Here is a 14,149-nt window from a genome sequence, read left to right on the forward strand (position 1 = left end):
AATTACTGAGAAAAATAACGGAAATGTATATTAAAGTGCCGTGGGATAATATCAAATGGTTCAAACTACCACTTCATTCAAGCTACCATTTTACGTGCCCCACGCTAACAGCAAACTGTGATCTGAAAGAACGAAAGGCTCGGAAAAGCAGTTGAAGCCTTTAAAAAAGGTTTTTTTTTCTGGTAGGAATTATTATGCGAGGTATGAGGGGTACGAGGACAAAGCTTACATCAGCAATAAAGCACTCGTAACATTGTACAATATGCGGACAATCAGACATGCTAGTTCTCTTCTATCACCAAAAAAATAACCTTTTGCTTAGCAGCTTAAGATTTGTAATAAAATTGTACAAAGTAACAAATTGAGTAATTGACAGTCTTTTTTCAGAAAAAAAAGACTGCTTAAACTGCCAGTCTTTTTTCCAGAGCCATTTAGAAGAAAGACTGCAATAATTGTGATTTTTTAAAAAATTTTCGGAGAACCATTTTCGCGAAACCAATGAATCATCGAAGTGATGCAAACTTAACAACCATAATCGTTCCGATTTGTTCAAATCGGGCTTTGTACACAACATCACAAGTACCGGAACCAGCTTCCCTATTCTTCCCAGCGTGCAGGCATTGGGAATTTGTGGAATGAAAACGTTTCAATGCGAGTAAACCTCTTTATTTTTTGGAAGAGCCGAGGAAAAGTTTGCAAGAAGCTTTTATGTGAAAAGCTTATTTAGCACTCTTTTTTATATTTATGAGGTCTTTTATCTCTGCAGCCGTGCTTCCTAATTCACTGAGTAAAAAAAATAAACCATTTTTGGTCCGTTACAGGAGATTTTTCCATTATCAATAATCCTTATAACTGATGTAATCGACCATTTAATAAGCCTTTTGGTGATCAAAGACATTACTACAATTTTGTCTTCAGTGTATTCTGTATTCTTTTCGTTTCAATAGATGACAAATCTGAAATGTTAAGATAATCCGATCAAGCGCATGTCAATTAATATAGTGCTTTCAAACAAATTTGTCACAATATCAGTTACTATATACATTACACCTAGTCATATATGTATACTCATCGAACGAAAGTTCATTATTGCGGCGACAACGACTGTTAAGTAACACAAGATATGACACAACAATTGTATGTGATCGACTTCAATTTACTTTCTCAAACAAATACACTTTTTTTCACACAGAAGGGTTCTCCAGTATATTGCGTCACTCTTTCACTCAGTGAGCGTGTAATCTTTTCCGCGTTCATATAGGCAACTAAAGTTTATTACAGTGGGCATCAAGGGAAAACAAAGGGTCAACTAACTCACAATATAACTAAAGTTCAAAAAATTTTGAGCTGCAATTGCTGCTACTGTTGTTGGAACGTATTCTGTTTTACTGTCGTTTGTTTGGTGTAGGATGTTCTCTGAGATTTGGTGCGGAGTGCTTAGTCGTTTGAGGTAGCTGTTTTTGCGTGGGAGGGTGGTCATATTTCAGGTTGGTAGTAAATGTGTAAGTCCAGTTTGTGGGTCTTTCTCTGTCCTATCATTAGGTTTGTGCCAAGTAAATAGTCGAATTTATTTGAAGCTTGCAGTGAATATCTGAAAAGGCTGTAAGCCGGTGTAACGTTACCGATGGTTCGATGGTATTTTTTTTGTGTATTCATTATTTTAAGTGTATCATAACGGAGTGATTCTTACGAAATTGAGATTAATGATAAAGTTCACGAGGGTTTATGTTTATTAGTCGCTTTCTTGTTTTCAGCGATATTGTTGACTACATTACGCGATCATTGCTTGCGTTATCTTGGGTGGGGTGATGGGAATAAGAGAGTCATCTTTCTCGTTCTTAGACTGTTTTAATTGTAGCCAGTTTAGTTTTAGACGCATTATGGGTTTGATTGATAAACCTATTGTTATTGATGGAAAAGATCACCTTTTGGGACGGTTGGCGTCAGTTATCGCCAAACAGCTTCTCCTTGGTCAGAAAATTATCGTTGTGCGATGCGAAGATATTGCCATTTCTGGTAACTTCCATCGTTCCAAACTAAAGTTTATGAGCTTTCTGCGCAAGCGATGCAACGTTAAACCGGCGCGTGGTCCGTACCACTTTCGTGCACCAAGTCGTATATTCTGGCGAACTGTGCGTGGCATGTTGCCGCATAAAACACATCGCGGAAAAGCAGCACTGCTTCGTTTGAAGGCGTTTGATGGTATTCCACAACCCTATGATCGAGTTAAACGACAAGTTCATCCTGCAGCTTTGCGGCATTTAGCGCTGAAACCACGAAGAAAGTATTGCACAGGTGCATGTTCTCTGACAAATTTTTATTTTCGTTCGTTTAGTTAACGAAATATAATTTCTTTTAATTTACTTTCTCATGTGCTTCATTATAACTGGTGACTGGTAATTTTGAATGTATGCGAGCTTTGAAAATTTTCGGAAATGTGCTCGGGAGCAAGTTATTTACGTCGGACCGTATTTTAAATTAGTTAAATCAATTTTTATATTTGAGATTAGAAGTGTAAAAAAAAAGTGTACTTTATTGTTGCTATTCGGGTATTTTGCAAAACAACATCAGATGAACTGAGTAGAGAATTTGACCTACTGCTTGTCGAGTGCACAGCAGTGCTGTGCGTAATAAGCTGAACATTGTGAGCAAATTCGATTTTAAAGTTATATCAACGGTAATGCATTTTCAGTTGGACGTCTTGCGCATGAGGTGGGTTGGCAGTATCGTGATGTAGTTGCAAAGCTGGAAGCCAAAAGAAAAGTTAAAAGTGCGGCATTTTATGAGCATAAAAAAATGAAGTCGAAGCTATTTACCGAGGCACTGAAATCAGATATTGTTAAAAATTCACCTTATCAAAAGCTTATAGAATCTTATGGTTTCCAGTAAATTTATCTTTTGTTGTTAACGAAATAAAAATGTCTGATCCTTCGCTTTCTTTTTAAACACAGAAAGGTCATTATTACGAGAATATTTTACCATTGGCTGCAGACACTGGAGTTAATTTGCTTTTGGGGATATACAATGGATATAAAAATATTAAATTGAGAAAAGGTAAGGGACTCAATCTCGGTTTCGTGGTGCTCCCCAACGTATGGAAGTTTAACGGTCGAGCTTTTTGAACATGCTAGCGGAAATTAGCAGTTTGTTGGATGAAAAACACTACAATATCATTGTAATCGAATGTGAAGATCTGAGCTCACCTGCCTTCTTGCAATTGTGCATTGTTGATTGTGCGACAAGAAAAAACGTGAAAGTCATCTACGTATCAGCGATACGAAATATGCTAGCATTTAAGTTCGTTCACTTCTTCTTGATATCCAATGTTAGTTACGAGTTGACTAAATGAAATATTTTAAATTTTCGAGAATATATCCGTGAAAAGCATTCTTAATTCCATGTGCTGTTTTCAAATGCATCACTGAATTTAAATATTCTCAGTATTAAAAAGACTTATGACAACCGTGCAAATATTTTAGTGAGAAGGATCAATGTAGTACCTTAATCCTTTTTCATAATGATTTCACTACTGAAGAGTCGTCCGAGATAAGTAATCTATTGCTATGCCGGATGAAGACTTATGTCTGCGTAAAAGATAATAAGTTGTCACTTTTTAAGAGACAAACTCTATTCCTACATATTTTAATGGTGGGTATTTATTAGGACAATGGCGAGCAAAGTGATGATACGACAATCAGAAAAGCTAAGATTTTTATCAGTGAGCCAGTTGCTTCCTAATGGCTTTGTTAATGATAATGATGGCACATTTTTGACATGTATTTTGGAGGTATTATATTTTTTGACATTTCTGAAGTTGTCAACATCCATTGATATTGTTTTTATTTCAGAATTTTTTGGATGTTTTGCTGTAATCGACTTGAGGAAAGAATGATCTTTCTTACATTTGTTCATTTTTATAAAATTTTCGTTATAGGAAATCAATAAGCATATTGAAGAGGGTGATAAGGAGGTGTTTATCATGTTTGATAGTTTCACCGTATTCTGTGATTTCACTAACAACGTCTCACATATTCCTGCATTTATACGACATCTGCAACAATTCAATAAGAATTTAGAAATCAAATTGGTAAACTAAATTCTTTATTACTGTCAGCCCTGTACGAACTTCTGTGTCTCCGTGATCGTCATAAAAATGTGTGCCATCCATCCGTGTCACTTATATGCTTGACATCGGTTTAGTTCACACGCTGTCATTTTCAGGTGGTAACTTTCCAATCGAAAGATCAAATTTCGAATATTATCCTCCATGAAAGTGATGTTCTTATAAGGATAAAACGTATTGGAAATGGTTTTGCCAAAGATGTCACAGGGCAGGTAAATTCATGATATTAATTTGGTATCCGTTTACAGTACTATTTTCCGTAACTGGTTAACTGACACTCAGTCAACTTACACTGGTTGGAGGCAAAAATGACTCCATTAGTTCTTGCACAACTTGGGAGGATGTTCGGAAATATTAAATAACCTTCGTCTTGACTACAGTTTTGCAGCTGTATATAATGGAGCGCCGTGGTGAAACGCCTTATGCAGAAAATATTTTCAATTATCATTTGAGCGATCGATCCGCACGACTTTTTCTTCCCGGCATGTCAAGGCCGGAATTATGAACCCTGCTGCTTCGAAATGAAGCTTAAACTACACTGTTTTGTCTGATTATATGTGCATAGCAATAAAAAAGATAATACTGTTGAGTCTTGTTTACTGGCATCCAAAACAGGTACAATTAAAAAAAATAGGGAAAAATGAAATGAGAAACAAGTCGACAGCAAGATCCGACCATTATCCGAACAAAAAATATAACAACGTTGTCCTAATCACATGAATATAGGAGAATGCACTATAGTATGCACTATACTCAGAAGTGATTCAAATACATAATTATGTTTATGCTCGAAACAGCTTAATATCAGAGATCTCTTCATTAAGCTGCATATTTTATTAGAACACTGTGGTTTTACGAAGCTACAGTGTATTAAGATTCAACTTGAAGAAAACAAATGATAAATCGAAGGAGGAAGGTTTAGATCCAAACAGCGATGAAATAGCAACTGTTTGACATTTGGTATTTTTTACTTTACTTTGGTGTCTTTAGAACGCCAATGACAATAATAAAGTAAATAGTCCGATGACGTGACTAAAGTAGTATGAATCAGCCCATATAGAAAGTGTATGTCTCCAGGAATATCCGGTTTCTGCTGTGCTGTCATCAAATGCCATCCCCAGATACACCAAATGTGTTAGAGCTAGAGCTCGAAACACCATGTTAATAGCTAGCGTACTTAAAGCACTCTGAAACTACAACCTGAATGCACAAATGCATGCGTTTACTTGGTAGTAATATTTTGTAGTGCTTTTGGTTTCTGTTTTATTTATAAACTAAAAAAAATATGAGACTGCACTTCAAAGTAAAAAGTGATCTAAGACCTCCTTCCATGTATGATGACATTCTTTGCGACATTTCCTAGCACGAATGCATGAATCTATGCGACGACTCAATTTACTCCTTATTTCTGCAAATTAATTCCGTTAAATCTACATAGAAATCCGAATGGTTTTACAAAAAACCGAAAGTTTCAAAATCAAAAACAGTTTAAAAAAAACAACCTGTCTCAGCATATGTGTACAGTCCTAATGAGAGTAGCACGGCAGATAACTGGAAATTGATGCCCTGAAATCGAAGTTTTAATATGAGATTGCATTTCAAAGTAAAAAAATCTGTGGCAATTCAACTGATATTATGAATACATTTTCCCAAATGTCCTCCAAAATTTGAAAAGTTACAAAACTTACATGAAAAAGGGAACTAACGGCGTAGGTAATGAAAACTGCAGTTGCAGAGCCATACTTTTTAATCTCCCCAAAGATATCTATAATAGAGAACTACAGATTTCATTCAATTCAAAGGTTGAAAATTAACTTCAGAAAGATAAGACGGAAAAAGTCTTACTTACATTGATGCAAAAATCGGTGCATGGGTATATTCCATGAAACAACAACATCCACTAACGAACGAGGCAGTTCGATATGAATCCAATCAGTGACAACACCCGAATCAATACCGGACAGTAGCGAAGTGCCCGCAGAGAACCAGCTTATAAAATAATGACTAAATCGAAATGACTGCGCAACAAAGTACGCCCCAATGAAAGGCAATTCGACAAAATTATCAGCAATGCATGATGAATAAATAACAGCCAACAATGACAGGGCAATGTAGCTGAGAGCACGGAAAAAATTAATAATTTCTACCTGTAAACACTAGATTATTTTTATTTTCCAAGTTCTTAAACAGCATAAATTCTCAGGACTTTCAAATTTCTCTTTTTTTTTTTTAAATAAAGTGAGAAATAAATACCAAACTCACTTTGAATTCCTTTAGGTACAACGAATCTTGATACTGTTTGTAAGTAATCCATGGACCAAATAATACAGTTGAACTATCAAACATATAAGAGAGTAAGTGTAACAACGTGATGCTGCTACGAAATTCATTGGCAAGATCAAACGACAATGAAGTAATTTTCATTACCAAAATCATCAGTATACCACGCATTGACATAAATTCTTTGGCCGTGAAGAAATATTGCCTGTAGAATTACTCACAACCACTACGAATTATTAGTAAGTAAACAAAAACAAAAATGAAATTTCTATACATTTTGGACTTCAAAACATTTCCAAATGCCAAAGAAAACAAAATATTGCATTAAAATAATGGCAATTTTTTGTCTGAAATTTCCTTAATTTTGAGGAAAACTTTCCTTAATCTACAAATCATTACACACAAAAAAAAGAAAATGAAACTCACCAAACTAGAAGCATACCGACCGAATACGCCAACATTATAAACTTAGTCTGCTTGTTGAAGAGAAACTTATAATACGGTAACACAACAATCAGCGCGACATAAGCACAGATCGATGAAAAGAAATTATTTTGGGTTCCTATTATAAACAGTCCAGAAACTACGAAGGTTAAATGTAGCGCGAATTCACTTACTATTCCTGAAATAATTTTCAAACAGCTAGAAAGATGGAATAATAAAAGACATTAGGCTATTTAAGTGATGGTTTGAAAAAGGTCCGAACTAATAAAAGAGAATAAGTAGTGTCAAGAAACCCGGAAAAAACCAAAACGGAAATGAAAAAAAGAGAAATAATAAAAGTAATAGTAAATTAGTCTGATATTAATCACAAATTTGGACACAATTTTAATTTGTATGAAGATAATTAGATTAGATCTGAGGCGAATGTTTACCTTTTGCATGTAAAAATACGATAAATCGCTTCAAAGCAGAAAAGAGCAACAGTTTAACTATAGTAACATGCAAAGAATCAAGCACTCCTATCGAACACCGCAGCCACTGGTGAGTCGTATTCTCTTTAATATGCATAGAATCAGGAATTTCCTCATCAGATAACTCCAAAGCCTCATCGTAGAACCATCTTTCTTCGTCAAACATCGTTGAAACTATCATTCAATTGCAGCTTGATCTACAAAATAGTGTGGCTGTCATTTCAGAAATGAATTGGCTTAGGATCCATACTAAGAATGGGTTATCACAGTTATATTACAATCAGTTCAATTATGCAAATCGTGTAAGTGCGATATACATCGAGCAAAGCAGGATAACGATTTAGTAAATCATTACACAGTTATAGTGAATCGCTTGAAATTTAAACCGATCATATCATATTTAACAGATCAATTTAAATTTACAGCGAATCAGCTCAAAATTAGCCAGTTCAACCGAACCGTTTAAGGAGATAGGAATGGCTGGACGTGCAGCATGCTGTGCAGTCAACAATGTAAACAACAAGAAAATTGTTCATCCCAAAAGATCAAAGGATCAAATGACCCTTCCTGACTGCGCAATTATGGCTGGAAGCATCGGAGCGGTTCTTTTTATATTTTCTCATTTTCTATATCCAAATATCGCCTGCAATGTGATTTTAGGTTAAGTTCGAACGCATCAACTTGCTCACTGTGACATACATGATTTACAGCGATCGCTTCAATATTACATCGATATATGGGAAATTAGAAGTATGATACGGTGGCGCAGAGAACGGAATGGACTCCGGAAAGGTACCTTTGGATAGCAATCCGTACATCTTCACGTCGGGTGCCACCGACTAAGGAAAGAGTGTAGGATCATAGTTGTTTGGCTATTGACTGGCATCGAAGGGAGGGGTACGCTGTGTTCTAAGTGAAGTTGGATATTTTGTATTAGTGATCAGTTTGCAGAAGACCAATACAACGATGACAACAGGGACAGCAACGCCTAGCTGTTTAATAACAGCGGCAGATATTGCTTGCATAGATCCTCTTATTGGCAATGATCTCTGTCCTCTTCTTCGGGTATAATCAATTCTTTCCTTTTTTGAAGCCTTTCCGTTTCTTAGCTTTGATGAATGTCTTCTTTGTTTAACATATATGCTATTAGTTTATTATAATTTTCCAGCAGTTCGGCACAGCTATGAGCAAAGCCCGCTTCGATGATGCTCGAGGATTGATTGAATCGTTTCGAGGAACACGAGTTCCAATATCAGCAAGTGCTGAAGATTCTCTTTGCCACTTACTCCTTTCTGCTTGCATTCAGGTTGTTTCATTAACTTTTCATAATAGTCAAAGAAGTGGATGACTGTCGCACCTGAAAGTTTTTTATGTTTTAGATAGTAAAAGCGGAGAGCGCATATTATTCTTTGAATTTCATGGTACCGAAAGCCTTTTTTCGACGAGAAAGCACTCTGCTGCTAACTTATACACAGATCAAGTAACCTTTTCATCCTTCTCACTCTTCTCACACCTTTTCATTCTTTTCACATCTAACGTTCTTTTCTGCTCAGTTTGAACTTATTGAGCTGAATTTTTACATTATTGAAGAGTTTGAAGCTTAATGTGGTTGAATAAATGGTCCTATACCATTGTATAACAAAGTTGTGAGGGATTTTGCATCATATTTTGACTCTAACTGGTCGTAGTTTGGATTGGTTTAAATTAAACAATCCAGAAGAAATAATTATTGATACGTAGTTATGGGTTCGTAAGAATAGTCTAATTCGTTATAATTCAGAGCCGAGTTATGTCGAATGGATGGTGTCATGGGAAATACTAAGATTTCAGCTGCAGAGGATATTAGACGACGTTTGATTGACTTTACCAGTGCCAGAGTTTCAATGATCAATGTTTACAATTCATTTCTAGTTGAAAGTAATATCTTGTCGAACTCATTATTTTATTCTCTTGTCATAAGCGCATTATCAGTCTAACTTTTTTATGTACAATGCTAAGTTTTATATTATTCAGGAATTTCGACCTGTCATGAAAATCATTTAGATTTTGGTCTTCCAAGTGAACTTACAGCCTTGACGACAGTTCTTTCATCGGTTGAACATTTATTAACGCTTTTAGTTAACCATGATTCACTTACATCCTTGTTTACTTTTGTCGCTGACGAAATAGTGGTAATGAAACTACTTTTGGAGGTGCAACTAGCTCTCATACGATGTGAGGTTCTGTTTTTGTCGTTTCGCAAGATTCTTCTCAATTATTTATATTAAAACGAGATTTCAACACTATACAAGATTTATATATTTTTGTGAATAAGCATTTCTTTACGTAAATTTAGCAGTCTGGCTGCTTGGAACTATTAGTCAGTGTATTTCAGTTCTTGCAGTCATTGATTAAGTTGAAGAGCGCGTATGTTAAACTTCGGTCTTGGTTCAGTTCCGTTGGTTATAAACATACACTAACCAAAACAACAGTCAAGTTCTTCGGATTCGGTAATGACTTGTATTTTAAAACTGCATTTGTCAACTTTTTCGTCCAAATGTCTGCTTTAAAGTTGAAGAAATTGCTTGCCCGTACTGCTTTTTTGGAAGATTTTAACATTGCGATTTCAGGGCCTCAGGTTCAGTTTTCTCCCTTGAGACTATGTAGCTGGACTTACGAATTTTACATGCTGTTATTAGCGAAGTTCTCTCTATATTTTCATGATTCACTACAACCACAATGCTCAACAGGCGACTTTGATCATACAGTTAGTGCTATGAAATCACCGAATTTTGTTCAATTATTCGCCACATTTCGACGCAGAACGGAGCCATTATGTATCCTTTTAATTGCTAACCGTTGCAATGCTCCAGATATATCACCTCGTTTGTTTTACCGGCTATTAGTTGCTTATTTATTTTTCATCGCTTTGATCGGTTTTTTCCTCGCTTCTTCTGTTTTTATTTCTCTGTGAATAATAATTCTTGAAATAACCAATATTCGAAAATTTTGGGGAAAAAAAACTTGGATTTAATAAATCCTCATCATCCACCTTTTACCCTTTGTAGCTGCATCTGACACCTATTTTGTCTTCCTATTTAGAATATTTCAAACTTCTACGTAATTTGTTTGCTTAATTCCAGAACTACATTTTCAGTTATTGGTTATGACTGTGCTGCAGACCTCGACGATGGGGAAGGTGAATTGCGAAAAAAATTTTTAATTTTTTTCAAAGTAGGTGGTGAAGGGAAAGAAGTTAATGTACTACTTCCGTCGATTTCCATACTTATACAGGAAACTAGTGCTAAAAAGTCTGGAACAGATCGTATCACATACTGCTACGATCAACTTATGTCCAGGGTATGATTATTTCTTCTACTGAGTTTGCTGATGAATAGAAGCGGGAATTTGCATATGTTTCCCAAGTGCCAAAATATAATATTCAACAAAAAGAATAAAGTAAAACTTTAGCGAAAATTTTCCTGCAGTATTCTCAGTGAGCTCAGGCGGAATGAGTATGGTCTTATGTGGTTTTATCAGAACTTGATAAACTCAAATTCGTCAAAATATTTTTTAACTATTTACATCAGGCGGGATAAGTGTAGAATAACCTCATTAACATAATCTCATCAGTGAATGTATTGATGCGCTCTTAATATTACCACCCTCAGAGAAAGGCAAACATGGACAGCTTCCTAGAAAACTGTGAAAATACTTTTCAACTATTTGCATTTTCAAAGCCATTAATTTGCCAAGATTGCTTACGTTATGATACTTTCTTCATTCCAGAGTTTCTTCGTATTACCGGTGGAATATAATTTATACGTATCAATTATTTTTGATCGAAGGGTTAGCGAACGTGATAACACGGTGGTTAGCTTTCTGTTGAACAGTTGCAATCAGTTGCGATGCGCTAAAATCTGTCAAAGTTGGCGAAAATTCTCAACATAGCATATTTCACTGGTAAGTTTTGGTATTTTGTATCATTTCTATTGTTAATAAACTTGCAAAGCCTTTGCTACGTATATTTCATGCTTTTTATGACCTTATTTAGAGATTACATGACGAACAGACACTGCTCTACCCCCTGACGTACTTAAGCAAATATGGATGCTTCTCCGAGACACAATAGGACTATATCTCAGTTTTATTGTGGAATGGAACCGTTTTCATTTCTCTTTCTTCGAAGCAAAGATTAACCCGTAACTCTTGAAGATTGTCTTATTTTCAACCAGGAATTATTGCACGTTATTTAAAGCAAAGATAATTTTGTTGCGTCCAAGACGTGCATGTGTAAATAGAAGTATGTTTTAATGCTATATGATACCTTTCTTGTTTTGTAATAAGATTTACTTGCACATGCAACACTCCTGGATTTTTATATTTTGTAATGGCGAGTGCAACAGTTCAGGTGTATTACGACTGTCGTTATTGGGAGTTATGAGTTGATTGGCTGGTGCCTTGGCGCACATTTCGGGATATTATTTGCAAAAATAAAGCATGCATTCTCATTACTGACTTTTGATATGCGGTTTCTACTGATCGGTAATAGTTTTAAGAAATTCATGTGAATTTACAACATCAATAGCAACAATTTTGAGAAGTTAGAGGTTTTATGTCAGGTTGGCGATTTCGATTGTCCGATAGTAGAGATTTGTTGTGAGAGCACTGCCACTGGCACTGGCAACATCATATTCGTCACTGTTATTATTATATTCTATTCACATGCAACCAAAAATGGGTTTCTCTTTTATATCTGTTATATTATGAATAATCTATATAAATAAAAATGTAAATATTTGTTTGTTCAAAATCTCAAATCTCCCAAAGTTCTCCACCGATTGCTTTAAAATTTTGGCACAAAGTTGCATCCGAATATATACGTGTTTTTATATACCTCTGTTATATAGATGTCACACCTGTGACGGTAAAACTGTATATGGAAGATATACACATAGAGGGTATAAATAGCTAGAGAACCGCTCATCCCCAAATTACAAATTACACCTCTGCGTTTCAGTGGAAATGCCATCAAAACAGTGTTACTTTTACGTTTCAGTTCATTTCTGACCAGGAAAAATGAACTAGATGCGTAGTTAAACATGGGGTAGGTTTTGCTTCTGCAAGGCTCATTTGGATATCCTAGAGTAGATGGTGACATTTGCTTACAATGAGGATGTGACACAGCATCGTTCATTGTTCCTTTCATTCTATTTGATTTTATTCTTTTAAATACAATGTATTTCATTTTACTGTTATTCGAAAATAGATACTGTCAGAAGTTTCCTTGATTGAGTTGCTTTTCTTGAGTGAGCTGGAAAGCTCTCAAAGTGGTAAGGAACGGACGAGGAGGTCTGAATTACTTGGATGAAATTGAAATGTTGAGCCTCGGTATCTTAGTTCATCCAAACATATGTTTGAATATAAAGCACAATACCTTGAAGTCATGAAAAGAGTCCTTAAAAAGAGTTTCTGGGCTTTCAAACAGCAAATGCGGTGTGTCGTCGAAGGGCAACTCTGGCTTTGACCACTGACTCGTCTCTCGGTAATTAGTGACCTGTCGAGATTGATTGCCTGACCCAGCAATCCTGTTGTGCTCTGCGATCGCGAAAATTTGTTTTTATAAACTCTGTTCTTTATTGAAATTTGTAAGAATACGATCAATAGTGCAATTTGCCACACGATGCTTATTCGTTTCATTTCTTTGCTCTTTAACACATTAGGAAGTTCGTACGTTCCTCTCCATTTATATTCAACAGATCATCTCTTAAATGTGTTCTTAAGTGTTCTTTGGCCAAGGTACAAGATAAGATCTGTACCTGGCTGTACCTGGTTCAGTGGCCCAAAGATCCCGTCTGAAGCATCGCGAGAAGCAACTGACGTTATAAACAAATGCTTTTCAGATATTAGCTATGCATGAGTCCTACGGAAAGGATAAATCATCCAAAGAGAGTACCATTTCCTTCATTTTAACGCAGAACATACTATTAATATTTTCCCACAAAATTTAGAAATTTATGAATAGTGCAATAATTGCTTATACGCTAAATTTACTTTACTGACTGATTAATCACATTACATATATTTAGATTGGTCTCTTGGAAGGTTCCTTCCTTCTGTTAAGACCAATCTTCCACAGTTCTAAATTAATTAATAATCCAATAACTAAGAGAAGAATGCTCACGGCTTGGGCACTCGAAATCTTCACCTTATTTCCATTTGAGACAGAGCGTAATATCAAAGGAAAGGCAATAATGAACGGGACACTGCAATGGCAAGCTTTTGGTACTTCAGCAATCGCCGCCCTCTTCATTAAATATCACCTTTAGTCCCATTAATGCCACTGACAATAACGTTTCGCCCTTCATCGGTACCAAACAACGACAGCATGCCGCACAAAAGGACGTGACAAGCCGAGCGTCGTCTCCCACGGCTTTCATACAGCTGCAGTGTCACCTAAAGCAAAGGAGGGGGAGATGGGTGGAACTGGTATGGTGATGTCACCCGTGAATAGAGTAAATGGGCGTTGTCACCCGCACCTCATATTCGGGTAACGATAGTGTCTCCACAAAAGACATGACAGGCCTGTACAACCAACTTGTCACCACTTCCCCTACATCTTTCCCCAACACAGCCAATCCACTGCTTTCATTCTTCTCGCCTTCATCTTGGCCCTGTTCTTCATCGCTCTCTCTATGTATGTGTGTCTGCATCTCTCAACCTGCCCGTATTTCCATCATATTCGATCAATTCGTCGACATGTCATGATGGACTATCTCTGCAATTCTTCTATCCATCACACACAGACACGAACACACACACACACACACACACACACACACACACACACTGA

At 36.1% G+C, this 14,149-nt stretch overlaps 6 protein-coding genes across 7 annotated transcripts; 3 read left to right on the top strand and 3 right to left on the bottom strand.

The window, feature by feature from the left end:
• Positions 1 to 1,377: 1,377 nt before the first annotated feature.
• LOAG_07738 (60S ribosomal protein L13a) lies at positions 1,378 to 2,889 on the top strand (the record flags this gene model as incomplete). The annotated part of the gene is made up of 2 exons (XM_003143271.2): positions 1,378 to 2,295; positions 2,693 to 2,889. The coding sequence occupies exons 1-2, from the start codon at positions 1,809 to 1,811 to the stop codon at positions 2,887 to 2,889; spliced, it is 684 nt and encodes a 227-aa protein (XP_003143319.2). The 5' UTR covers positions 1,378 to 1,808.
• A 71-nt stretch (positions 2,890 to 2,960) lies between these two features.
• LOAG_07739 (hypothetical protein) lies at positions 2,961 to 4,708 on the top strand. The gene is made up of 5 exons (XM_003143272.2): positions 2,961 to 3,297; positions 3,664 to 3,787; positions 3,935 to 4,087; positions 4,222 to 4,335; positions 4,512 to 4,708. Exons 1-5 carry the CDS (start codon positions 3,125 to 3,127, stop codon positions 4,626 to 4,628), a joined length of 681 nt encoding a protein of 226 aa, XP_003143320.1. The 5' UTR covers positions 2,961 to 3,124; the 3' UTR covers positions 4,629 to 4,708.
• Positions 4,709 to 4,712: 4 nt separating this feature from the next.
• LOAG_07740 (MBOAT family protein) lies at positions 4,713 to 7,520 on the bottom strand. Its single transcript, XM_020447526.1, has 8 exons — positions 7,279 to 7,520; positions 6,830 to 7,025; positions 6,386 to 6,608; positions 5,973 to 6,270; positions 5,812 to 5,888; positions 5,626 to 5,689; positions 5,446 to 5,531; positions 4,713 to 5,310 (listed from the first exon to the last, which is right to left on the bottom strand). Exons 1-8 carry the CDS (start codon positions 7,496 to 7,498, stop codon positions 5,110 to 5,112), a joined length of 1,365 nt encoding a protein of 454 aa, XP_020302253.1. The 5' UTR covers positions 7,499 to 7,520; the 3' UTR covers positions 4,713 to 5,109.
• A 738-nt stretch (positions 7,521 to 8,258) lies between these two features.
• On the top strand, positions 8,259 to 11,844 carry LOAG_07741 (the record flags this gene model as incomplete). 2 transcript variants are annotated; one of them, XM_020447527.1, is made up of 10 exons in its annotated part: positions 8,259 to 8,382; positions 8,486 to 8,623; positions 8,697 to 8,797; positions 9,098 to 9,234; positions 9,436 to 9,536; positions 9,692 to 9,806; positions 9,927 to 10,181; positions 10,454 to 10,495; positions 11,086 to 11,259; positions 11,351 to 11,844. In XM_020447527.1, the coding sequence occupies 9 exons, from the start codon at positions 8,284 to 8,286 to the stop codon at positions 11,112 to 11,114; spliced, it is 1,017 nt and encodes a 338-aa protein (XP_020307366.1). The 2 variants fall into 2 exon arrangements, with proteins under 2 accessions (XP_020307366.1, XP_003143322.1); XM_003143274.1 differs by lacking the exon at positions 11,351 to 11,844 and having other exon boundaries at positions 8,284 to 8,382; positions 9,361 to 9,536; positions 10,454 to 10,656; positions 11,086 to 11,247.
• Positions 11,845 to 11,909: 65 nt separating this feature from the next.
• Positions 11,910 to 12,505, bottom strand: LOAG_07742 (hypothetical protein; the record flags this gene model as incomplete). Its single annotated transcript, XM_003143275.1, has 2 exons — positions 11,910 to 11,997; positions 12,249 to 12,505. 2 exons carry the CDS (start codon positions 12,503 to 12,505, stop codon positions 11,910 to 11,912), a joined length of 345 nt encoding a protein of 114 aa, XP_003143323.1.
• A 979-nt stretch (positions 12,506 to 13,484) lies between these two features.
• On the bottom strand, positions 13,485 to 14,009 carry LOAG_07743 (hypothetical protein; the record flags this gene model as incomplete). The annotated part of the gene is made up of 2 exons (XM_003143276.2): positions 13,485 to 13,752; positions 13,836 to 14,009. The coding sequence occupies 2 exons, from the start codon at positions 14,007 to 14,009 to the stop codon at positions 13,609 to 13,611; spliced, it is 318 nt and encodes a 105-aa protein (XP_003143324.1). The 3' UTR covers positions 13,485 to 13,608.
• Positions 14,010 to 14,149: the final 140 nt, after the last annotated feature.

This window comes from Loa loa, assembly GCF_000183805.2.
Source record: "Loa loa unplaced genomic scaffold supercont3.6, whole genome shotgun sequence".
Lineage (NCBI taxonomy): Eukaryota > Metazoa > Nematoda > Chromadorea > Rhabditida > Onchocercidae > Loa > Loa loa.

Bases quoted from the DNA above. Each gene is read 5' to 3' on its own strand.
- LOAG_07739 (XM_003143272.2), top strand. From the start codon at position 3,125: ATGCTAGCGGAAATTAGCAGTTTGTTGGATGAAAAACACTACAATATC. The intron at 4,088-4,221 runs GTAAACTAAATT...TGTCATTTTCAG, and splicing joins AGAATTTAGAAATCAAATTG to GTGGTAACTTTCCAATCGAA. The intron at 4,336-4,511 runs GTAAATTCATGA...ACAGTTTTGCAG, and splicing joins CCAAAGATGTCACAGGGCAG to CTGTATATAATGGAGCGCCG.
- LOAG_07740 (XM_020447526.1), bottom strand. From the start codon at position 7,498: ATGATAGTTTCAACGATGTTTGACGAAGAAAGATGGTTCTACGATGAG. The intron at 7,026-7,278 runs GTAAACATTCGC...AAATTATTTCAG, and splicing joins CGTATTTTTACATGCAAAAG to GAATAGTAAGTGAATTCGCG. The intron at 6,609-6,829 runs GTGAGTTTCATT...GTAATTCTACAG, and splicing joins GTCGGTATGCTTCTAGTTTG to GCAATATTTCTTCACGGCCA.